The sequence below is a fragment of the Vulpes lagopus genome, chromosome 2 (assembly GCF_018345385.1).
Source record: "Vulpes lagopus strain Blue_001 chromosome 2, ASM1834538v1, whole genome shotgun sequence".
In the NCBI taxonomy this organism is placed as follows: Eukaryota; Metazoa; Chordata; class Mammalia; order Carnivora; family Canidae; genus Vulpes; species Vulpes lagopus.
The window spans coordinates 83,583,919-83,610,820 of record NC_054825.1 but is presented as its reverse complement, the minus strand read 5'-3'; the positions used below and the strand labels follow the sequence as shown (position 1 = coordinate 83,610,820).

Sequence of the window (26,902 nt, the reverse complement as noted above, 5' to 3'; positions counted from 1 at the left end):
GTTCCTGGGCCTCAGAATCACAAACCCACAGACTTTGCAAATAGATCTGATTTTTATGTGATATTTTGTGGCTGTAAGTAATTTAAGTCAACTAAAGCTATTGATGTTGCAGATTATTATTGTTTAATAAAAGAGTAATGGGGGCAGAGGAAGCAATTACTGATTCATTGCAAACTTATTTTTTTATGATTATTTTCAGTTCACATGTAACTCTTTTTCCAAATATGTCTTTACTTATGGCTGTCCTTGCTCTTTATTTTCACGAATTATTAGGCCAGCAGACACTGGCCAAGTTGCAAACATTTACATTAGTTCCATCCAAACTTACCTGTACATTTCCTTTTAAAATCCAGCTCAACCTTTTAAAATCTCTTTAATTCCAGACCACGATGATACAAGTGCTTTCCTATGGTTTATGCATTCCTTCGAAAATATTTTTTTTTGGTATCTACTACATGCCAGATACTTTCCTAGGCAGGAAAGTTATGCAGACGTGAACAAAACAAAGTAAGACAAAAATCCCCTGCCCTCGAGTGGGTGACTCATTCAATACAAAAGATAAAATTATGTGCCATGTTGGATAACTTTAAGTCTAGGGATTAAAAACTATTTAACAGTAAAGTAGGGAAATTTCAGAAGTACTGGGGGAACATGTGGGACCTACTCAATTTGGAGGTGAACCTTTTAAAACACTGTGAATAGGGCTGTCTGAAATCTCCCTTTGGTTTTTATCTGGACAACAGATTTGCAAATAAATCAATACCATGCACGAGGTAATAAAACTGTTAAAAGCTATTTAAGACCATGGAATATCACTGAGCCATCAAAAAGAATGAAATCTCACCATTTGCAACAATATGGATGGAACTAGAGGGTATTATGCTAAATGAACTAAGTCAGGCAGAGAAAGACAAATACCAGATAATTTCACTCACATGTGGAATTTAAGAAACAAAACAGATGAACATAGGGGAAGGGAAGGGAAAATAAGATGGAAACAGAGAGGGAGACAAACCATAAGAGATGCTGAACTTTAGGAAACAAACTGAGGGCTGCTGGAGGGGAGTGGGTGCAGGGGAATGAGGTAAGTGGGAGATGGGCATTAAGGAGGGCATGTGATGTAAGGAGCCCTGGGTGTTATGTGCAACTGATCAATCACTCAATTCTACCCCTGAAACTAATAATACACTATGTGTTAAGTAACTTGAATTTAAATATAGAATTTTTAAAAACGCCTTTTAAGAACAACACTCCTTTTATCACTCTTGGAAACTACTTATCAACCAAGTCCCATTTTCATCTAAAAAAAAAACTTGCTTTAAATATTCTAAAAGGTATTACTTTGTCATTAATGAACTGTAACTACTTTCTGCATCCCACTTGAAAGTGACTGCTTGTATGTAAATACCAGCACAACTCACGTCCTTTCAGCACACCAGCCTTCCTTCAGTCTTGATAAGTGACATTCTCCCATGTTACATGTCAGCTTGTCTTAACTGCAAATTACATCATCGAGGCACAAGCAAGGGAAGGTAAGAATACATCAGGGAACTTAAATATAAACTTCACATTATTTAGAATTGAGCTAAGTCCACACAACGAAAACTCTACAACATGGGAGGGTGAAGAAAATGAAAACATTTCCAAAGGTATTTATTGAGAAATAGTAAAGATGTACATATTTTTACAAGCTTTTAATATTAATTTACATTTCTTTAAATTATGTAGGCCCCGATAATCTATACTTTACTAATACATAACAGAAACCCTTGACTTTAACTGTGAGATTTCCATAATGCTACCATAGTTAGGAGTCAAAATGCAACTTTGGCTCATGATGCTTGGATTTATTTTTGAATGAAATACTAAATGCCATATTCACTGAGAACATAGGCTCATCATAAATAAATGTGCTTAAAAAGAAAAAAACAACAACAACTTCAAACTGGAGTATGCTGTTGACACTATTTTGAATCTTAGCTTACCAAGATTAAGGAAAAACATTTTTTAGAGTTATCCACTTTTTTGTGTTCAAACTGCATAATTATAAAATATTTTTTTTTTTGCCTCTGAATTTGATTTACAAGTTTTTGTAGGGGTAAAGTGACTTTGTCTTGTATGCTATGATATTGTAGCCAGGCCACCGACTCTGATATTTTTCAGGTGCAATACAAGGTGGTTACCTTTCCTAGTGACTTACCAAGTTTGTCCATGAAGCAGCCAAACACTCATTTCAGTGACAGAACATTTTTCAAACTGGTTTATAATAAGGCACAATGTTCTATGTCAACAGAAAGTGGGAACTGCCAAACAGGTTGTTCTCTTTGCTTGCTGGCTTATTTGTGTGTGTGTGTGTATGTGTGTGTGTTTTCAGACCAGAAAGGAAGAGGATCTCTGTTCCTCGCACAGGAAGGGTAGGGTTCTAGTCTGCGCATGCTCCAAGTCACAGGCCGGCCGTGAGGTCGCCATTTGGGCCTGAGCCACTGTTGTCTGTTGGCTAACCCAGTACCGAGGCTCTATGCTGGCAGCCTCTTCTGAACGCACGATCAAGGGAGAAAATATAGGCGAGCAATAGCACTGGGTGATGTAACTGGCAACCCTTCTTCACCTGTGAAGGGGTATTCCTTTCTGTACCTGCAGGTTTAGCAGCATTTATAAGCCTTGCTCATTTGACATGAAAAGGATTAAAAATCTAGATGTAATGCCACAGTTCTATCATTTAAGGAAACTGGCTATACAGATAATGTTGTATTCACAGTAATATATATTTAAGGTTTTAGTGCACAAAACGTAATCACTAATGATCAGTGCAGGTATTTGATTTTTTTCAATTGCTATTTTCAAGCTGAAGGCCAATAAAAATGTAAGATTATTCTTATTATTAATAGCATTATCATCATTATTAAAAGTATTGCAACTTTAATTTGTCTGCACCAGTAGTTGGGGAAGAGAGAGCCAAAAGTTATTAAATTTAAAGAATAGGTTTAAGGTTTGTGTGATAAAATCACAGTCTCAAAATCTGCAAAATTGGATCTCAAGCTCTTTCTGCCCAATGTAAATATGGCCTTAGCATTCAGTAAAGAAAGACAGGTTTACAGCCTGGAAAATAAAACCATATTTCCACAGTGAATGTTGTGATCAGTGTGCAAAGCACACTGAGCAGGAGCCACTGAAGCCTCAGAGGATGAGCTATCATGGACCAGCCTCTGGTTACAGGTGCTGCCTATTAGCTGGACTTCAGGTTCCACATTATGACATTTTAAACACAGAAGTGCAGGGGTGCAGACACCATTAAAACACTCCTAGATCTCGAAGTCTTAAGTTTCCACAAGGGAAATCATGTCATACAAAATGACAGGAGAACCTGTATCATGTTCCTAACATGGGCTACACACCAAGAAAAAAACACACATGCACACACAATGATGACAGGTTCTCCTTGCAATGAATGCAGGCCATTGTGCAGGAACAGGGTAGGCAGAAACTAAGGTGTATGGGTCTCTAAGGGAGAGACCTTGGATTGACGCATTAAGATGGAGAACCAGATACTATTTCACTGTTGAAATTTTAGTACTGCTGCCAAGATCTGGCTCACTTGCCAATTTATTTTATGACGATATTCTAGGTAAAATTTTCATTGTTTCACTCCTTTCTTTAGAAGCCATCTGGGGCATTCACCTTCCACCACTGATGACATTTCATTTTTGCAATGGCATTGGGAATGAATGCCTTAGCTTTACTTTCAGCCATCTTCACTCAATGTGAATTTCAAGCCATGTCCATGGAATATCCTAAGAAAGTCTGGGTGCTATTTGCCTATGATTTTAATGAGACTATTTTCCTCTACACAACTTACACATATCAAAAAGTCAAACTCAAAATAGTGTAAGTAGTCATGAATATGGCTCTTAGTTTTCTCCAGAAGAACTATAGAAAGGGGTACTTGAGACTTCAAGATACATCTCACTTTCTAAGTAAAGGTCCCACAGTCTTTCCCAAACCTTCTGCTTATGGTTGGATGCATAAATAGTTGCCTCATATAATTATTGGAATTATTAAGAACCCAAATAAAACACAAACTTTCCTTTATTATCATTGTTTTCTTATTGCAACAGTTTCTTGCTGATGCAGTATTAAGATCTGATACCTTGAATTTTAAATTTGGTCATCTTAAGAATGATCACAAAGGTTTTTTTTTGTTTTTCATTATCTACAGAAATTTTAACCAAAGTTACATTGTAACACACAAACGCTGTCTTGTCTTTAAGGCACAACACATCAGTATGAACATTCTGTTTGCCAAACTTAAAAAAGAGACATTATTAGACTCCCACTGCCCACCCACTTCCCTCCCCAACAAATGAAAGAAAAATTGCATCCACTTTCAAAGTCAGCTGCTAATAAAGTCACAGTAAATTATTTTCATCAATAATTTACACAAATTACAGGTCTAGATAGGATTGTCCTTATACAGTCTGAGTGCATTCCAATTCAGATTTTCTGGGCTAGGTAGGCTAAAGTCAGATTCAAACCTCAGGGCTGAGAAGATATCCCATTTTGAGGAATGTTGTTGAACACCACCTTGTCAGACGGAGCATGTGTTGGTGCTTTGCCAGGGTAAGAGTTCTTTGCTAAAGCTGTTAATTCCAGTTAGGACTCATTCGGTGTGTACTAGCAACCTCCACAGATTTTTTTTTTAAACCATTAAAGTATTGTAAATATAAGACCATAGAGCTTCCTTTCTGTAGCACTAACATTTAATTCCATTCAGCAATCTGAATTCTTCATTCTGGAATTTTCATTCCAAATATGATTTCATCCTTTAAGACAATTTGTATGTGTAAAGCCAGAGGCATTGAATCACACATAAAAATTCAGTGTACTTGAAATATAAAAAAAAAATGGATCTTCAGCTAGAGAACACCGTTACAAATACTCTAATTCCAGTGCTTGATGCAGGGCCAAGAGGTCTGAGTGACTTGATATCCTCCAGAAGGGCATGTTGTGCTGTGTGTTGACAGAGGGAGGGACAGAGGAGAGAGGGGGAAGGAATGGAGAGAAATCATAACTATTGTCTCAATGAAGTAGCAGTACACACGTGTGGTTCACCCACGTTCAAGTGAGGGAATTCAAGGAAGGCATGATCATATCTGAAGGCTTGGTAGCATCAATATCATATGGTCAAAATAATAGAGAAATAGATCTGAACTGGATTTTAATGTTTATAAAAGCAAATACTGAGATTTCTTAAGTACTTTAATATTTATTCAGGAAAATCACAGCCAACATCAGCATCTGGGGAAGCAAGTTGAGCATCGAAATCCTCCATGGCTGATGGAAAGCCATTTTTAACCACAATACTCCTCAGGGTTCACATCTCAGTTAGAAACAAAAATTTTAAAATGATAAACTTCCTAAGTCCAAGGCTTTTGTCTCTATGAGGGGAAGAGGGTAAATTCCTTTCTATGTAAAAAATAATTTGAAGTTGAACTATATAAGGTAGAAAACAATGGGGGGATAGTCAACCTTCTTCCTTGTCTGGAGTAAGTTATAACTTAAGCTAGTAGCATTGACTTACATCACTGGTGTGGGACGGAAAGCACTCCAGTATCCATTTACAATAGGGGTGATAATGTACCAGAGGGGACAAAAAGTGGCCTCTTGTGTGGAAAAATATTCTTAGACGTTACAATGGTTTCAGCCTCTCCAAAGATATACCAGGATATGGTATACGTGTGGTTAAGTTTCACGAAAAAGTGTGATTAGGAAAAAAAATGTCTAAAAATACTCCATTAAGGACAATATTGAAAAAAAGAAATAATGCATAATAGCAATTAAAACTAAAGCATTACTTGTAAGTTTGAGCTCATGGCATCTTGTAGAATACATGTGTATGGAATATCTATCTATATAATGGAAATACATATATATATATGTATAACATGGGAAATGCATTTCATTATATAAGTTAAAATGATCATCACTATTGTTACGATTCTTTGCTGTCCAATATGGCAGCCAGCAGCCCCATGTGTCTATTGAGCACTTGAAATGTGGCAAGTCCTGTTCAAAATGCATACTGAACTTCAAAGACTTGGAATGTAAACATCACATTAGTAATTATTATATTTATTAAGTGTTGAGACAATAATATGTTAGGTATATAGGGTTAAAATATATTACTAAAATTAATTCTACCTCTTTTTTTAAAAAAATGAAGCTTCCAGAAAACTTAAAATTACAATAATGGCTCACATTATACATTTCTATAGGGGGTGTGGTTTTACATTAATTCTTAAACTGAAATTTCTTCTTAAATTTGCAAAACAAAACACGTTTCTAGGTCCAATTTAAGCACAAAAATTCACCTAGAACCTCTTTTTATTTCATTCAGCTCAGATCTATTTATAATAACAAAATAGTACTTCGTACTTCTGCGCATGCGATTACAGCCACATCCAAAGAAAAGCATGCATACTGGATGCTAGAGGAACCAGCCACCTGTGTTTCAAAATAGAATTGTAAGCCTTCCCCATCACCAAAACTGTATCTACATAAACAACCATTTGGAAATAGCATTCTAACCAAGGTTCTTGTCCACTTGGAGTCATGCCTTTTTCTCCTGAAGTTTCAGGTGTAAAGCAGAGGGTATAACAACTGGTATGCCAAGTCCTGTTCTTACACCATGGATAAATGGTGTAGATGTAAATTTTCATTTTATTATTTTTTATTTTTTTATTTTTTAAAGATTATTTATTTATTTATTTATTTATTTATTCATGAGAGACAGAGAGAGGGAGAAAGAGAGAGAGAGAGAGAGAGAGAGAGAGAGGCAGAGACGTAGGCAAAGGGAGACGCAGGCTCCATGCAGGGAGCCTGACATGGGACTCGATCCTGGGACTCCAGGATTATGCCCTGGGCCTCAGGCAGGCGCGAAACCGCTGAGCCACCCAGGGATCCCCTAAATTTTCATTTTCTAAGGCATATAATTTTTCTGGTTCAGAAAAGCGAATTTAAATTAGCCCTCACCTAGATGTGTGTGAATTTCACATAGCTGAAAAGATATGCATAACGTCTGCTGCAGTGGCTGCACTGACTACTTGTTGACTGTAATGATGGTGCCAATATGAAAAATCGAAACAACATGGACTCTGGACACTGACAAACTCCAAAAGATACTTCAAATGTGTGCAACTGGGAGGATTTTAAGTAGCAGTCAGCAGTGGAAGTTGTATTTCTTGAGGCTGCGTCTCTGACCTTATACAGAATGTCCTATGGGCCAGTGTGCTGTCTTGGGTCCTGATGCTGCTAATTAAGACCAAGAGCTCTGTGGGAATCAGAGCCTACACCAATTATCTTAATGTTATGAAAAAGCAATGAATTTTTCAATTATGGATTCTAACACCTCACCAAACCTTCTAACCTTCTTCTTTCTCTTTCTTTGCTTTGCTTGATTGGAATTATCTACAAACCTAGGTCATTTTTTTAAATATTTCTATTATAGCTATAAACCTTTCTTAAAAACTCATTTATTTGTTTTGTAAAACAGAAATCAGGTAAACACTACAGCATATGCAAGTGTTTAGTGAAGGTTTTATTAGATGATGATTTGAGATCGCCTCAGGATAATGACAACATTCCTTCTATGTAAAACAATATAGGTTGATACGTCACTGTTTTAAAATAGCAAGTACCAATCTGTTTTATCTTATAAATTATATGATTTTTATCCTGGCTAGATTATATTTTGTGATCATTCAATGAAGGAAGGATTAGAGCTCAGTGTTCTATCAACTGATAGTAGGACCAATCCTGGTATCATTCCTCTTTTGATCTTGGGCCAACCATTTAATGGTTTTTAAGTACCTTAATTTCTTCTTCAGAAATGTGGGCCAGATGAAAAGGCTTATTTAAATACCTAGGGCCTATGAGATTTTCTGAATATGTTCAATGCCAGCTGCTTGGCTTCAATCGAGTACTAACGGCTCACTGAAATGGGCAACACTATTCTAGATATAAGGCATACTGTCTCTAAATCTCTATGACAAGTTGGCACCAAAGGATCTGAATAATACATGTTATTCCAACAGCATTTTTAAAATTCTCTAGCAACAATTTTTTCTTCAGCTATTAAATCTATCCTTAGTGTTTATCATCATGGAGCACACTTACTACAAGACGCTCACAAGGACCACTGACATAAAAAATGGGTGAGCAAAAGGATAAGAACAGAGCCACTAACATGATTTCCATAGAGCTCATAAAATTTGTCTATCAGGTTAAACTTCACGTTTTTAAAAATGGTTATTTTCCCCCATCTTTCTTAAAGATCATTATATCTGTGTGCATTACACACACACACACACACACACACACACACACACACACACACACGTCCTTAACTAAATTTTGCACGTTTCTTATCAAATTTCAGGCAAAAAATGCTAGACTCCAAATGGTTTATTTGAATGTAAGTATTGACCTTCTCATGCTCTTACTGCTTTGCATCTATAAATTTAAATAATTTGTCAAGCTGCCATTGGACCAAACTACAGGAATGCAAACACAAAAGCTTGCATCAGAAGTGTCACACCAACATTGTTTGAGACAGGTTACCTTTTTTGCTGCCTGTTCTTCTTCTACACCATCCCCAATTACAACATATACTACTTTTCTGCCAAACCTTTGCATTATTCGTTCAAAGCAACTTTCTTTTCCTGGAAGATAAATGAGATAAAGTTCAGAGTGAAGTTACCTGGTTAGCGGCATGCTCCTCATCTCGGCCATCTCCAATCACAACATAAGTTATGTTAGTGCCAAATCTGGACACTATACGCTCAAAACAGCTTTCCTTGCCTGAAAAACAATGCACTGCTTATTCTTCCAGATACTGCATTCATTAACCTAAAGATTCATAAAGTGTTAGGTTAATTTCTCTTGATCATCAATCACTTAAACTAGCTTGTAACCTCTGGGTTTATGAAATCAACAAATATGTTTGAATACTGTAAGTCTTTACTCAAGACAGATTATTAAACAAATGTGTTTTAGCCTCCAAAAGAGTCAGTAGGGTTAAGAATTTGACCCAGAGAAAATGTTAGCATCTTTCATACCACCAAAAGAATATTGGAACAACTTTACAAGCAACTATGAGTTTTGACATTTATTTGTTTAAGTTTGTGTGTCAATTTTACCTAGTTTAAGTAGTATAGACCAGTCAGCTAGAAATATTATTATAAAAAACTGAACGCTCACGTGTAAGGAAAGAGGAAATACTAAGATGTCGGTTTACCTTGATAAACAACTCCTTTCTTCAAGTGGCTGGGAGCTAGTTTGCTCAGATTAATTGAACTAAGGGTGCTGTCTGACTGGGCCACAGCACTGGTGCCACCTGTTTCCTCTGCTGGCACTATGGGAATAACATGGTGGCATTTCTACATGTTCTTTATTTTATAACACTGGCATAATTTTCTGAATTTCATTCCCAGAATGGTCATGCAGTCATGGGTATTTTTGCATGTTTTCTTAATCTGATAGTTCAGAATTCAAAAACAAAAAACAAAAATAAACAAAAAAAAAACTAGCTCAAGGGGAAAAATAAAAGTGATTGTTTTTTAAGATTAAATATAAGGAACAATTTGGCCAAAAAAAGAATATTGTCCTTGCTAGAAGAAATGTTTATGCTAGTGTAAAGTTATTTGATTTGTGAAAATGCAAAATAAAGTGTGATATGTTAATCTTGCTAGCATAAATATATAACATTTATGTAATGAATGAGTGGGATCGGTATTGGGGCTCTGAGCTGTAGTGCCTATGACAATGTAGAATATACATTACGAAAGCTTATAAAGGCTCTCTTTAACTATACTCCTGAACCAGCTGCAACTGGGGGCTTTATTTGCCTGTGCCAATATCGAAACTCTGCAAGGCCCAGGGCAAGTTATTTTTGGTAGGGGATTTTGGGATTCTGAGCTCTTGTCAAGGTGCCAGAGCCTAAGTTTGCTGACCTTCAGGGCACAATATACAACCTGTTGCCCAGGCATTTCCTTGACAGACAGTGGAATATGTGAGCTGTTTTCTTTCAACTCTTTCATGATGGCAGAAGCTAGGAAACTCTGTTTTTGAAAGGTTATCAGGGACAGTCTACGAGAGGAGATTAAAGAGGAGATTATTTTTGTGAGAGAAATAATCCAGTGTTCCAATCAAGGGGCTGACAAATGGGGATCCGCAGACAGATAGTAAGCAAATAAACAAAGCTGTAGTTCTTTGATTACTATTGGACATCTTTGGAAATGTGGACTTCCAGCCATTCATAAGTTATAATTCATGAAAATAATTTTTTCTCTGGAATCAAGGCTGTCACTTGCATCACCTAGCACTCCCCTGTAATGCCAACATAGTATTTTTATCTTAGATCTAGATTATTGCATCTGCTAAGATGCAATACCATATATCATACTAATTAAGATATTAAATACCATGGCCAAAGACACTCTATTATTTAGAAAACAGGTGCTATAATGAAGTATACATACAAACACATAAATAAGTAAACAGAGTTGTCCAGATACTGAATTCAGAATTTCACTAGGCAACAGTTTTCATAAAATTTGCAAATGTACAATAAGTCACAGGGTACTTTGTTATATGAGCCCTATTCAAATTTGCTTGATATTCTAACAGCAAAACTGATGAAAGAGGAAATCATGCAGAGAAGCATATTAAGAAAATCCACCCAAACACAGATGTAAAAGCATTTCATACAGAGTTAGAAAGAATTTTCTTACCTATTTTAGTTGCACTGTAAATATTTTCAATGGGGAAAGCACCTCCTAAACTATAGAGTAGAACCTTCGCAAGTGCTGGGATCAGTTGGGTTGTCGTTACCAAGACATTGACACAGTTACTCCTAAGATAGGGAGGAAATATGCATAGTTGTTTTCTAATATGAAATAATTTCTAATGGTGTAGATTTTAAGTGGTCACTGTGGTCTTTCAATTCCATAACAAATGGGCCCTGATAACCTAACTTTTAAACATCAGTTATTGATTGAGTGCCTGCTACTGGACAGGCACCATAACTAAGAATACATCCCAAAATGGGAGAAGTGGAAGAAAACTGGCAAAGAGAAGTCACAGATGAAGACATTTTTGTTCCTGCCTCATCCCAGATCACAAGATAGGCAGGAGGAGAAAAGTAAACCGATACCTGTAACAGAAATATGTTCTATAATAAAGAGCTCCTCGGGCTTCTGTGGAACTTCAGAAAACCTACCTCAGCCAGTGGCAATCATGGAAAAGTTATTGGAGGGATGGCTTGGCTCTAAGTTTTACAAGTATTCAGATGAGGTATTTTTTAGGGTGGTAAGATTCTATGTCCCAGCATTATCAGAGCCTGGAAAAGTACTGGACACAAGCAGAAAGAAGGCAACTGGATGGGTAAAAGGAGTTTTTGGATTTTTGTGAGAGAAATAATCCAGTGTTCCAATCAAGGGGCTGACAAATGGGGATCCTGAAGAAGTAAGAATGGAGAGGACCCTTTTTCAGTCCCAAAGAGAGGTATCCCTGAGTCTCCTTCTCAACAATAAAAGCGCGAACCGCATTTAATGGGTACAGTTTTATTTTATTTTATTTTTAAAATTTTTTAATTATTATTTATTTATGATAGTCACAGAGAGAGAGAGAGAGAGAGGCAGAGACACAGGCAGAGGGAGAAGCAGGCTCCATGCACCGGGAGCCCCATGTGGGATTCGATCCCGGGTCTCCAGGATCGCGCCCTGGGCCAAAGGCAGGCGCCGAATCGCTGTGCCACCCAGGGATCCCAATGGGTCCAGTTTTAATCTGCTTACAGAGGACCTACGCTCTGAGAGTGATAATGTCTCATTTTACAACTTACAGCTGTTTCTTCATGGTAATATTGTGGGGAAGAAAAGGAAACAACAGGAGAGTGGGAACCATGACATCTGAAAAGAACAGATTGTGATCCTTCCTTCTGGATCATGGAAAAATTGAGTTGTCCTGCCTTGAGGGGCTCAAACCACACATGTGAAATTGGGGCTGAGAAGGCATATAGGTATGGACCTTTCTCTATTGGTATTTTGTAGCACAAGCCTTTAATACGTATTAGTGAGGGTCCCAAAAGTATTTCCTAGAATTCTCTTGATTGATTTTCAGAAGCCTGGTTAGAAGTTAGAAGAGCAAGCTGACTGCTAGCTTTTCATGCGTATGTACACGCTTACCCTCCAGTACACTTAATATTATGCTTTATATTATTAAGACAGATCCTGTGTAAAAAAAAACTACATTCCCCTTTATTCCCTTTCACTATTTTTTATATTCTATGGGATGAGCACTGGGTGATATTCTATACGTTGGCAAATTGAACACCAATAAAAAATAAATTTATAAAAAAAAAACAAACTACAATTTATTCAAAACAATCATAAAACTTTTATAATTACAGCCTTTTAAAACATTTTCATTTCTAAATTATTTCCATAGGTAACCTGATTTTGATATGGGAACTCTGACTTCTGGAAGGACATGATGTGGTTATCATTTATACAGGATAAAGAAACAAAGCCTGCCAGAGGCAGAAATTTAGTGAGTATCACCAATGAATTTCTTAGTGCTGCTGATAAGGCAATAGAACCCTAGAAAGTGATTTGCCTGCTATCAGACAGAAACTTCTCAAATAATGGTAGATTTTTAAGCATCATACACAAACACATTACTGTATTGAAATAACATTTTAAAATCTAGCTTTGCCACTGATACTGAGTGATATTTGGAGTTAACCATTTCTTTTTTAAATTATAGACCTTGCATATATTTATACATTACAGATTTGAGAATTGCAAACATTGCATATATTTATATTCAATGTATAACGCTTTGTAACTTTTAATCACAGACACTGCATACATTTATAGACTGCACGTATATACATTTGTGAAGTATGGGCAAATATCAAGAAAACATGAAAAGCATCAATTAGTTATCCAAAGAGTAGTGATAACTGCTCCCCCAACTTTCTGTTTCCTTTCAGAATTTGTGTATAGATTTTCTCCCATTGTAGCCTACTATATATATATAATTTTTTCTTCTACTGTTTTGCTTATTTGTATCATAAGCCTATTCATGTATGTCATATCGTCTATCAGTCCTCCTTTCCTAATAAAATATAATACATGAAAACCACATGTGGCGACAGCATCATTTTCTTAGTTAGTTCACTTAATTAAGATGGTTCTGATTTCTAAATTTTCTAAATAATGCTGCCTTACATAGAAAATTTTCCTATGCATTTGATTATGACCTTTCACTATATTCATAGGAGAAGAATAACAGCGAGGATGCCAGCTCAGCTAAGAGCTCAGTTATATAATTAATTCAGCCATGTTTTATGTAAGCTTCTGTTCTTCTGACATTTGGGACATTTTGCAAAAATTACCAGTCCAGTATGGTCCTACATGTGGATGACTTAACAAATTTCATGGCCCTTAAATCTCCAATGTGTAATGATTTATTTTTTTCCCTTCCTCTCCTTGTTACACTTTTCTTAAAATCATACATGTAGGGACACCTGGGTGGCTCAGTGGTTGAGTGTCTGCCTTCAGCTCAGGGCGTGATTCCGGGGTCCTGGGATGGAGTCCTGCATCGGGCTCCCCACAGGGAGCCTGCTTCTTCGCCTATGTCTCTGCCTCTCTCTGTGTATCTCTCATGAATAAATAAATAAAAATATTTTTAGAAATCCACACATGTAGTTGCTTTAAGGCTATGTGTCTAAAAATAATCCCTCTATATTATGGATAACACATATATGATCTACATAACAACAGAATAACTTTTGGGTTTTAAGCATCTAGGAGACATCCATTAAAAATAATGAAAGCTGCTGACTTCCTCCTCAGAGAAAGGCGAATTCTACTACATTTTACACACAGTTTCGGGGACTCAGGAGTCCTCACATCCTAGCCTCCATGACCTTCTGTCTCCTTATCACCAGTTACAGAGACCACAGACCAGCAAGTCCCATTTTATAACAGCTTCAGTTGTGAGCCAGAACTTTCCTTCCTAGGATTCCTACTCATCCATCCTAATATTCTCCTTTACAGATCAGAGAGATGGAATTTATTTTCAGCCTAACATTTCAAACAGTTGAAATTGGTAATCTTGTTCTGCATAGGACTTTCCTTCAGACTAAACTCCTTGGTTCCTCCCTCCAACTGTTCCTTTTGCATGGTATCCTCAGCCTAAAACCTTTCTGGCTACTTTCCTGGACACAAGATGTTTCAATGTCCGCCCCCCCCCCCCCCCCAGGAATATGATGCCCACATCTGAGTGAAGTACTTTGTTCTGGCTTCCCCAATCTGACTCAGGAAACCTGCAGCTTCCAACCCACCTCCATTCCACCCACTTATGCTTTCTGATATCAATGTATCTGCTGGTCACGTTGCAGCTAGATGCCACATGTAGGATTTGATATACACAAGTTTTATTGTCAAGGCTTTCTGTGTCCCAATTCTATCAGTCCAAATATTACCTCTTTCTCTGAATTTGTGCTACCCACAAGTTGGCTACACAGGCTTTTATTTATCCACTTAACCCAGAAATAAAATTAAAGAATAGGATAGTAAAAAGGTTCATCCACACCCTAAACTAGCTATCTATCACTTTTCAGATTTATATTACTTTATGAACTAGCATTTACGGCACATGGTGTTCAACTAGTTTTAAGTCTATTCAGTTCTACTATCTCCACTAGTAAGTCAGTATTTCACTGTTTAGTTCAAAAGATACAAAGGTTTCAAGTTTTTCAAAGTGCTTTCTCTTGCTCTTTCATTGCATTTAAATTATGCATATTACCTACAAATGGGCCAAAACACTTAAAAACATGCATTCTGTGTGTAAACTGTATTTTTTTCATCATCTCCTGTACTTTGCCACCAACAGGGTTTTGTCTTTTTCTTTTTTTCTTTTTTTATTACACGACACATGACCTTCCTGTGGAGATGATCATTAGTTATGTAGAAAGAAAGGTAAAGACATGGGATCTTCTGGTTATTCTGAGAAGCAGCACCTGCCATCCTCTACCCCCAATCATCTCCCACATACATTGAAAATCGCCTGATTCAATGAATTGTCAGGTCCTCTGAAATTCTAAAATACTCCAGTAATTAAGGACTTTTTATGTGTGTTGTACAATTACAACTACATCTTCAATACCATAAATATAGGAACGGAAACAATAGTTTCCACTTACCTAGTACTAATAATTGATAAGGATTTAAGTGCATTTGTTAGCCAGGAATCTGTCAGACCTTCAATCTCTGCCCTTAGCTGCAGCCACGCATCTCTCTTGGCAGGGCCAAGGAGTCCTGCAACCAAAAGAGAAGGTACAATCAAGAGACAAAAAATTTCAGGAATACCTGGTTTGGTCTCCCTTCTGTCTAGTATAGATCACATCAGAAACAGAAAGAGACAGGTTTATATCAATACAGATCCTTCATTTAAGAACTGATATTGATTCATTCATTATTCATTCAAACATTTATTTCTAGATTTTAGGTCCTGGGTCAAAAAAACCCTAGGGAAGTAACAGTGAAAATGTGGGTCCTGGTCTCTAATCTCACTGAACCTAGAATCTGTCATGGCAGATGCCGATCACCTGAGGAGCTACTATGACCACTCCTGTGCTGGGTCCCACTCCAAAAGACAGGGATGTAATAGGTCTGGAGAAGAAGGTGGGGTCGTCCAGCCAAGGGATACACATCTCAAACACTGGCTGTCTGAAAATATTTCACTTCTTAATGATCACAATCATTACCATTTTTAACCACTAATACTGATATTATTGTAGGTAGTTACTATGCTGAAGCTATCACAAATACTCTGCATTCTATTATTTTTTAAAGATTTTATTTATTTATTCATGAGAGACACAGAGAGAGAGAGGCAGAGACACAGGCAGAGGGAGAAGCAGGCTCCATACAGGGAGCTCTATGCGGGACTCAATCCCGGGTTTCCAGGATCAGGCCCTGGGCTGAAGGCAGGCGCTAAACCGCGGAGCCACCCGGCCTGCCCAATACTCTGCATTTCAAACAGAAGTTAAGAATTGTGTTTAAAATTCTTAAGCATATGACACAGTTAAAAACAATGGTTAAAACTGTGCTGATGTTGGGATAAGAAAACATGTAGGCAAACTGATTTTTTTTTAAATTTAAAAAGCCTTGTTAATAGAGCGCCTCAGTGACTCAGTTGGTTGAGCATCTGACTCTTGATTGCAGCTTAGGTCTTGATCTCAGGGTCATGAGACTGAGTCCCGCATCAGACTCCACACTAGGCATGGAGCTTTGTTAAAAAATAAAAAGTCCTTGTTTTATGATAAAATGAGATCAGGCAAATTTGCTAAAAAGTTTCTTATTTAATTCATATTTCAGAATATTAGGAGCACATATACAAGTGGGTGATTTTTAAAATCAAAAGGTATAGTTTCTGGCAACTCATTTGTCATTATTTCAATAAAGAGATGCTGACAGAGCACAGAAAATGACACTTGCATGTCAACTCTTAAACTTTTTAAGCTATAATATTATTTACCAGCAACCTTGTTAGTTGTTAAATAACTTTAATAATACCCTTCATGAGGGAAACAATGCCATGCCTAAATAAAAATTACTTCAGAATTCTCAAGGGAATATTTATTTTAAAATTAAACATGTTGCCCACAATTGAATTTAAACAGAATACCTGTTTGATTTTACAAAAATGTCTTATCTAGAGCATTAGAGTGAATTAAGAAACCAGAGTTGTCTGTCCTGCAGGGGCCTATTTCTCATTTGGAAATGAAGATCTCCTATTTCTAAGATCCCTTTTGGTTCTAAAAACCATAATAATATTATTGCTATTGTCTATGGTTCCATATGTTTTTTGTTCTCTTGTAGCTACTGTCTACTGAACATCTATTATGCACCTTAAAGCTCGCTAGATAATGGGGATACAAGATGAACAGACACACAGCCCCCTGCCCCCCATTAAGAGTGTGTTGTGTGTAATACATATACTGTAGATGAAAATGTTACTGGGTGTTATTCTATATGTTGGCAAATTGAACACCAATAAAAAATAAATTTATAAAAAAAAGAAAATGTTACTATACTGTATTATATGGTATGTATATACATAGTATGCATATGTATATTTAGTTATAATTCAATTTTAGATCCTGATTTAAGCTCTTCAATCATCCTTTATTTTTTTTTAAAGATTTTATTTATTTATTCATGAGAGACACAGAGAGAGAGAGAGAGGCAGAGACACAGGCAGAGGGAGAAACAGGCTCCATGCAGGGAGCCTGACGTGGGACTCGATCCCAGGTCTCCAGGATCGCGCCCTGGGCTGAAGGCAGCGCTTAACCGCTGAGCTACCCAGGCTGCCCCTTCAATCATCCTTTAAAGAGAGAAAGACAGAGAGACAGAAAGAAAGAAAAACAAACAGAAAGCCTGCGAGAAAACATCATGTGACTTCATAGCTCATCCTAGGATCTTGCTGACCTAAAATTGATCCTAATAATAGAAATAATCAAAGTTTTTTTTTTATCAAGAAACATATCCGGGATTTTAGCTTTGATGTCACAGGTTGTAATATCACCTGTAATATATGGATGAAGATAAAATAATTTAGATACAGTCTACAGAGTATCCAAACAGTTAATACTATCCAGGGAAAAGCTACACTGGCAGATAACACGCAATTAAAAAAAAAAAATAAAACAGACTTGTTTAAGTCTTTGAAATGACATAAAGCAGTGTTTATCTTTATTTCTGAAAGGATTCCAGAAAGGTAATGATGACTAACAACTCTGCTTTAAGGACTGGGGCCCTCGCTTTTCGACAGGTCTTCGCACTGCCTCGATGAGTTCCCTGTATGGTTTACCCTAATAGTGTCTGCAAAAGAGGGGTAAACATTCAATATCCTATTATAAATTTTGACCAATTTTGACATCTGGGCACAGAGAATTCCCAACTCCTCTGGCAGAGCCGCATGTTTTATTTTGCTGTTACATCTCCCACCCACCTCAACTAAGAAACTTAAAATTCTGACTCCATGTAGTTCAGCATGAGCTCTTGGTAATTTCTTTTATAGAAGCACAGTCTCTCATACAGAACACGGAACTATAGTTCAAGTCGTACATCTTTCTAAGTATCTTTATTAGATTTAAAGAGCCACACATACCTCCAACATTGTTCTTGTAGGTGTTATATAATTCTTTTACTCTTCTGTAACGAAAAGCCAACTTCCTCATCCAGTCAACCCCTCCTCTTACACCTGTTGGCAAACAAAGGTTTGCACTACTTGCAGCTGCATGGAAGCCATCAGTTGCAAAACTGTAGGTACTGCAACACCCAAAATATATTAAAAAGAAATAAAAGAAATAATTACGTGTGCAAAACTCCACAGCTGAATTTCTGTAGGAAACAGCATACTGAAAACCATGGCTTACCTTAAGTCCTGCCCATTATCATCAGAGGAAACATCATCTATATGAACTTGATCACACTCCTGTTAAAAACATTGGAAAAGTTATTTGTTTTTCAAACGATGCCCTTGTGGTATTTGATTCTTCCATCTTTCCTTCTGATCAGGCCATGGCCAGAAGGCGGCAGCATTTGCCCATCTATCCCACTGCCATCCTGGGGAAATGGCACCGTTTCTATTTTAAATCCAGAAGAGTATTAAAAAAAAGAAATCCAGGAGAGTATCATAAAAAGGGATCTGAAAACATATGGCATGTGGATTTCTTCTGAGCAGCTTAAAATTTTTTACTCTGAAAATTACAAATAATAAATTATCTTTTGAATTGTTGTTAAGAATGACTGGTGTTCACATTCAGCCATTTAGGTTTTGCATACTTAAGTATGGAAACAAAGCTAATCTGAAGTTATACAGAACTCATTCGGTCTCAATCAGAGGTGGTGACTATCATTTGCTATCTGTTGAGCAATAACAGAAGGGCTTGATGGTTATGGTGTCCCGTGAGATTTCTGGGACTTCCTGCCTTTTGCTGGCCAGGGGTTAGAATCATGCTGATGTTATTCTAAGGTCCTGGTCTTTTAACACAGAAAAAAGCTAATAACCATAGAGATCGAATATTTTCTTCTTTTTTTTTTTTTTCTGTTCAAGTTTTGAAATCTTGAAGCTGAAAATGATACTTACAAATAAAAGGGAAATAATGAAGATTTACCATCTCCAATGTTCTACAAACTCAGAGGAGAATAAACATTAAGGTACGTGTATCCATACACGTGACCTGACTGAAATCAGTGTTCTCAGAGCAAATGGTCATTTCTTTGGGTAAGAATTAAATTCTTGGCTGTTTTAAGGATCCTATTCTATCTTCAAATAATCTGTAAAGATCCAGGGAAATAGTATGTGATCTGAAGATGGAATTTGGCTAAGGTATTTACTATACCTAGTACTTACTAACTTTAGGATGAGTATGATTTAGCTATTTGGGACTCTTTTTCTACCCTCAAATTATTTCAGATACTCATAGATCCTGACTGTAAACCTACTGAAAACCAATTTTTAAAAATTATTAACTGTAACAAGAAAATGCCACATAAAACAGGGGCTTTTCAGCTACTATTTATATTCCTTCTAAGACCTGGAAAGCATCTCTTAGTGAAATATTTAATATCTCTAGCTTTCCACACTGAGTATATTATATCCTTGTATAAGTTTGAGGGTGAACCAGGTGACTCGGGCTTCTTTTCAAATACAAAATATAAAAGTAGCCCAATCAATACAATTTTATTTTATAATCTGAAAATCCAGGTAAATTAAAGATTCATATGATTTACATAAATTATTTGTAATTTTAGAATAAATATCTATCAATATTCACAGGTAAGGAAGTTAAAAAGTTAATGTGACTGGAAGCTCCCTGAGGGGGGGTTGTCTGGGTCACCTGGCTGTACCCCTGCTTAAGGCACAATCTGGCACACAGTTATCGTTGTGCAATTCTTTGTTGACTACATGGCAGATATCTTTGACAAATGACAGTTCTTGACAAAATCAACACAATCATTTAATTTTCTAACACAAAGTTGCAATTATATTAAAAATAATGTTCTATATGGTAGGGACTGTAAGAAGATATTTGTATCAAGATGGAGGGGAGTGGGAAGAGAACAGGGTACAAACTGAGGCTGCAGGACTCAGGGCAAGACATGCATTTGAAAAGGGTTTACCCCGTTTTGACTAAGTATGGGTAGTAAGGAGCACAGCCCAAATTTCAATCAAAGGAGGCATTATGCTTCCAGAAAAATCTCAGGAAAAAGTACGGCAAGAAACAGTAGTAGTGGCTCTGGATTGGGTTCTAAAGGAAAGGGTGGAGAAACTTAATCATTAGCATGAAAATTGGAAATAAAATTCTCTCAGAATAGGGAGGCAGCAGAGTGGTTCTAGACAACAAGACTTCTTTCTTATTTGGAGATGGTGACATTCTTGGTAAGTATGAAAACTGAGGTAAGTCACTATCAAAGTGGAGTCATGTGAAGTTGTTTATTACACTGAAGTTGTGAAATCTTTCATTATGTAAATAATTTCCATGTCTCTCTTTTATAATAAACTATAATAAATAAATGAATATCCCAAAAAAAAGTAGGGGAAATCCTTAGGAATTACTCTGGTAATTAGAAGTTATTTCTACATTTCATACCTTCTTATCCTAATCTGTAGAGAAATGCCTCTGACATTTCAAGTATTAACTCACATGATTAATTTGTACATTTTGCCCCTAAATTTATTTTTTACTCCTGAGGACATCAGTGTATCAAACTTATTGGAGCATGAGCTCCATATTTGAAGTTATGTTTGAGATTTTTCCAAATGGAACTTCTCATTAAATTTATGCCTAGTTAACTATGCTTATTGACTTTGGACTCTTGCCCAAGGATTACAGTCCAGTGAAAGAAACCCGAGCTTCAATCACTTACATTTTTAGAAAATCCTAAATAATTGTTCTTCAATTAGTTTTTACTCAGAGGCATTTTGCAAAAATGATTTTGACCAAAACCTGAAATACTAAAAACAGTCTAATGCTTGGCTTCAACAAATTTCCATATAAATTTGGAATAATTCTGTTATTAATCTTAATATTTTTATAATTTTGTCTTACAAGGTGCCCATAAAGTTGTCAGTGATCTTTATCAGTTTTAATCCACATAGCAGTCTTCTCTCGCTTTTGTGAACCTGAGCTCCCCAGTGCCTTCTTTTCTGGAAGTTATTCTAACTGAAATAACCTTTTATTTCAACAGAGAGCATTCTCTTCTTAGGAGAAGTATGAGCATTTGCCTTCTTTGCAAGTCCTGCAGGATGCAGAGAAGTGTCTATTAGGGTTTAAATTTGTATCTTTTAAGGAATTATGTGAGAACAGCTGCTACCACATATGTTACAGTATTGACTAAAGGATGTGAGTCTCAAATTAGATTTCTGGGTTAGGAAAAGGAACTATGAGAGATTAAATACAGAGGGGAAAAAAAAGGCTAACGATGAGTTACTCTCTTGAGGAAATCTCCTCTTTGTTAGCAGAAGCAGAGACAGCTTCACACCAGTTATGCAGCCCATGACAATCTTTGCTTACAAGAAGTTTACTGAAATAAAAAATTGGGTAAAAGTCAAGTTGACTTTCAAAATCAGAGGCAGAAAGATAGTGGAGATATGTATATATATATATACGTGTGTGTGTGTGTGTGTGTGTGTGTGTGTATGTGTGTGTAACAGCACTGAATGATCTTGAAATGATCTTGAAATGTTTAGATTTTTGTTTTCATGATTATTTACCTAACTAAAGTCAATAACAAGCCTTTGAGTTCCCTTGGGCACTTATCTGGATGTACACGGGTGCATGTGGTATGCATGTGTGTGCACACACATACACACATGAGAATTTAATTTATGCAGAGTATACAGATAATCATTTCATTGATAAAGTACTGTTGGATACTAAGTTGTAGCATTTGAGTCAAATAGAATTTTTATCACATTTTAAAACATAACTAAAAAGCTATAATCAGAAGAGAAAGTCAATACCAATATTTTCTCAGTTACTATTTTTCCCGCAGATCCTGTCGGGTATTTTAAAAATCTATTTTGTATAGTATATGATCCAAGATAAAAATTCTTAAAGCACCATAACTGACCATATGATCTGATATGAGAACATTCATGTCAAACTTGCTAAGAGAATTCACAAATTTATCATATGCTATTTTCACTTTCTCACTTTACTATCTTGTTAAAAGTTGGATGGTAAATTTATTCCATCTGGCTTCAAATGTGCCACGAAAGCTAAAAGGTCATTTATTTCATTTATTTCTAGTCAAAAACAATTAATGAAATAAAAACTCTAAAAGTTCAGAGTTTTAATCTTCTAAAAAGATTAAAAAGTGTTTTCTATTATACTGTATATATAAAGTCATGCTCTATACTACACTACTAATAAGTAGCAGGATTAATTTAAATCAGGTTTTAGAGAGGTGATTATTTTTTCTTATTATCTAAAACTGGAAAACTTGCCGAAGAATACTGATCTTTCACACTGGCCATTAAATAAAACAAATAAAACCTCTTTAAACAGACAGTGATTTTATTATCCAGTAAAAACAGTGACCCACTGCAGAGAAAACAACACCAAAAAATGATATTACCCAGATTTCTAGCACATACATTTATGGGATACACTAAAAATCAGAATTTTTACTCTTATATAAGTCACAAATACAGCTGAAACTGGATTTAAGACCTTGTCAATTTTTAAAACTTATTTAAGACACTAACTTAGCTTTTTTTTCTCACATACTTCTGTTAATTTCAGCTTGGTATGAGGCAGAAGTATGTGCTCTGGAGCCAGAAAGACTCAGAATTTTAAATCCTGGTTTTACCACTTAGCTAGCAGGTAACCTTAGACATGATTTTTATGCTTTTGGACCCTACAAGGGTTTCTGTTCCACAAGATAACATGATAAACAAATTTATTTCAAAGGCTATTATTTAATTAATGGAAAATCCAATACAGAAAGTTCTGCACAAAGTGGGATTTCAGCAATAATAATCTCTCTCCCCATTTATAATATGATTATAAACACTTTTATTTCACTGTGAAACCATGAGGTTAAAAAAAGTAAATATATCACACTTAAATATTTCACTATACTTGCTCTTGATCAAGAAGTACTACTGCTCAGTGCCCAAGCCACTCAGTTACTTCAAAATTTTACCATCTGAATGCCTAATAACTCAGACCATTAGCACCCAGATTATACACCTTATTATAGTACTTATTTTCAGCGCTCTTGAGGCTATTGGGGGAGGGGATCCTTTCATTTTGTTACTGTTTTTACTTTCCCTGTCAGGTTGGATATGAAAAGATAAATGAGAACAAAAGAAAATAAATGCAATGCAACCAGTCAGATGTGCTATGTAAACAGTTCTAATCCTGTTTTATCTAGATGCAGAGGAAATAAGGAATAATAATGTGGTCTAAAATTAGGCTTCAGATTATCTAAAAAACTTAATGACCCATGCTACCACCATGAATAGTACCTGTGACTGCTGCCCAGTGATTTAACCTAAATAATACTCTGGTGAGTAACCGGGAAAAGCTAATATTGATTCCAAAGGTGCCAAATGGGTTGTCCTGTATGGGACAGCAAAGCAGACCTTCTCCTCTTCCGAGATACTGTAGTTTTTAAACGGGTGCTGGTACATAGGTCTAATTCATTAATGCATTTTAGCTTTTGTTTGTATTTGTTCATACATTTTTCCCCTTGACAAAAACTTTACTATTCCCATGAGCTAATTTTTTTTTTCAGATTTCTTGAGGTTATCTGCCTATTTAGAAATCATCTAAGCATTATAATAGTTGGGATATGACTATTCCTATTTTTTTAAACTCTTACCTCTAAATCATTAAAAAATAAATGTGTATCAGCAAGATTAAAAATCATTTCTTCCATTCGGAGTCCCAGGGTTACAGCCATGGGGGGATCCTGAAAAGAAAATACACATGGAATGAGGTAAAATTTCAGTAACTAGTTTATTATTAAGAATATCAAAAGTGTATATGGTTGTGGGGGGTGGGAGTAGATAGACTGCATGGATTTTTACCCCAATGATCTAAAAAGGTGTCTTTCCAAAGGGTAATCTAAGCCACACTAAGTATACAGATGCATCTGCGAATTTACAGGAATTTATACACACATTAAGACAACTTAGAACATCTCTATGTTTGTGAGGAGGAAGAAGGAAGCAAGCTCATTTACAAGACCCAGTTTATACGTACTCCATGGAAAGTGGAACAACAGATAATAAGCAGGAAAGGGAGAACAGAAGGACTTCCAGATGTCAGCAGGACGGGAGTGGAAAATGGCATCTAAAGATGGGACAGGAAGAGCTGGTGAAATGTGGTAAAATCGCCACTTAATTATTAATTGCCTTTTGATTGACAGGCAGTATTTTTAAAAAAGATTTTATTTATTTATTCATGAGAGACACAGAGACAGAGACACAGGCAGAGAGCGAAGCAGGCTCCATTCAGGGAGCTCGATGTGGGACTCGATCCCAGGACCCTGGGATCATGACCTGAGCCGAAGGCAGACGCTCAACCACTGAGCCACCCTGATGTCCCCAAAAGACAGTATTTATTTGAATATGCATATAGTTTGGTCTAACCTACATCTGACTAGAGATGCAGAGGGTAGGTTTGAGGATAACTAAAGGAACATTAATTCAGTAAAAGTGATCTGAGTAGAAAATACATATGTTTAGAAGTTTAATGAATGTAAGGGGGTTAGTAAGGAGGCAAGTGACTTAATTCTTGTCTACAGAAACCAAGATAGTATCTAGCAGCAAGGAACTGAGAAGCAAGACCAAAGTTGGGACTTGATCATGATTAACCAGAGTTAAAAGCCTGGGCATAAGAGGCATTAAGATTTCAAAAAGTAAGGATAGTTTTGTGCTAGGGCTAGGGAAATAATTCATGCACAAACATTGTGCTTGAAATGATGAAAGTTGAAATGGTCTCCAAAGGAGTACTGCAATAGCTGTGCCCCTGGAGATACAGAAACTAGAAAGCCTAGAAGGGACAAATCCTCAGAATTTGAGACCAGAATGGGTATTAGCAGGGAGAAGAGTATGGTTTTGAATAAAGCTGACAAGTCTAGAAGGATACTGTTGGTTTTGGCTGAGAAGTTATTTTGGAAGACTTTAGAGGGTGATTTGGGTTGAGTGGCTGGGCCAGGAGCCAGATTGTAGGGATTTTAGGAGAGAGAACCAAACTTGTGTTTTCAATGCTCTAGTAAATGGCACTTAAAAAAAGTGTATTTAAACTTGGGGAAATTACTGCTAACTCTATTTCAATTTTTGATATGGATATGCAACCCAACATACAGGCCACGCTGTATTCACATGTACTCCTGAACTTACTGCACTTAGCAGAAGAAGCTCTTCCTCATCCCACTCTTATACGGTGACAACCAGTTTTCTGCCTATACTCCCTTCCATAATGCTTTGAGGAGGAAACCCTAGAGTAAACATATTTGAAGTGATTATCAGCTTCATAGTCTGTGGTGACTAAAACCTAGAGACTAGGAATTGAGTGCTAGGAAAGAAAGAAGTCACTGAGGTATGCTGAGCAAAGTGAAGACTTGGGTGGGAGAAGATGAAGACAGGACAGTAAGAATATGCTGGATGTCAACACAATTTTGTTTGTTCGCATCTCTTCCTTCGAGATTTTAGTGGATTTCATAGTTAGAGACTCTCCTTTCAGAAACGTGTTCACTTTTCACATTCTGGATGGCAACCTGGTACCATGTCTTCCAGTGGTCAGACTTGCCTGCTAGATTCATTTGTCTTCCAGGGACAGGATCATTCATTCTAAGCAACATACCCAAAGAGCAATTAATTCCATTTTCTCCAACAAATACTTAAGAACAAGAACAGAAATAGGGGAACCAGGGAATGCCTACTTTGTGTCTCAAGGAGTCTTGGAACTCAGAAGGATCTCTTGCTGATACCTTCCAGTATGAAATTCTTCTTTTTCCTTACTTCTTTTATTGTGTTCATGCTTTTGTTGCTGTTGAAAGAAAATCCCTGAAGGCTGACTTATTTTTTTTTCAAATTATACATGTGTCTTTTTCTGTTCAGGAATTCCTATTTCTAGTGTCTGTCTCTTTGGGGTGGGGTGGATAGGCCAAGGATGGAAGACTTATAAATATTCTGTCTGGTCATGGGACCGTGAACAAAATGTCTATAGAAATATCAGGAAAAATCAAATGTAATTATAGCATGAAAACATATAATTCCATTAGTGACGCTCTCTGCTTTTGAGGAATGTTCACTGATGCAAGACAATAAAATCAAGCTCTACACTACTCTGTTATGTTTCTGATGATTACTGCCCTAAAGATACATATTTCAGATGGGGATTCAGAAACATCCCATTTAAAAGGTTTTCCTTCTAGAGACGAGGTTGGTTCAGTTCTCCTCTGATGCGCCAACTTTTCTTTTAAGTTTTAAATAAAATTACTGAATTTCTTATATTCGATCTCACATTCTTCGCATTTATAGATCGGATTTATGAGGCTGGGAGAAAACATACTGTTCCTCTTTGATTGTTACATTCATTGATTCCATGCTTCTGGAGTACAGAACTCTCTATGCTACTCATGATAGGCAAAGCCATGAAGAATGCATTTTGTATATCTGATAAGCATGCAAATACAATTTTTAAGAAACCAACATGAATTCTCTAACAAGTAAGCATAGCGTCTGGTCTGATGAAAACTGTATTTGAGCACGCCACTGGAATGCAACCCCATGGCACCAGAAGGGGTTG

The 26,902-nt window shown here is 36.5% G+C and overlaps 1 protein-coding gene and 1 pseudogene across 10 annotated transcripts in view; one reads left to right on the top strand and one right to left on the bottom strand.

The window, feature by feature from the left end:
- Positions 1–26,902, bottom strand: part of EYA4 (EYA transcriptional coactivator and phosphatase 4) — a 318,816-nt gene that overhangs the window by 11,517 nt on the left and 280,397 nt on the right. For 3 of the 10 annotated variants that reach the window (XM_041743330.1, XM_041743331.1, XM_041743335.1), the window contains 7 exons: positions 23,967–24,056; positions 18,506–18,564; positions 18,238–18,398; positions 15,266–15,380; positions 10,788–10,909; positions 8,617–8,717; positions 1,235–5,007 (listed from right to left, as the gene is read on the bottom strand). In XM_041743330.1, coding sequence (XP_041599264.1) covers positions 4,927–5,007; positions 8,617–8,717; positions 10,788–10,909; positions 15,266–15,380; positions 18,238–18,398; positions 18,506–18,564; positions 23,967–24,056 — 729 coding nt within the window. In that variant the 3' untranslated portion in view covers positions 1,235–4,926. Of the gene's footprint in view, positions 1–1,234; positions 5,008–8,616; positions 8,718–8,755; positions 8,857–10,787; positions 10,910–15,265; positions 15,381–18,237; positions 18,399–18,505; positions 18,565–23,966; positions 24,057–26,902 lie in introns of those variants that run through there. The other 7 variants (XM_041743328.1, XM_041743332.1, XM_041743336.1 and 4 more) reach the window with 4 other exon arrangements.
- Positions 20,141–20,886, top strand: LOC121484628 (annotated as a pseudogene).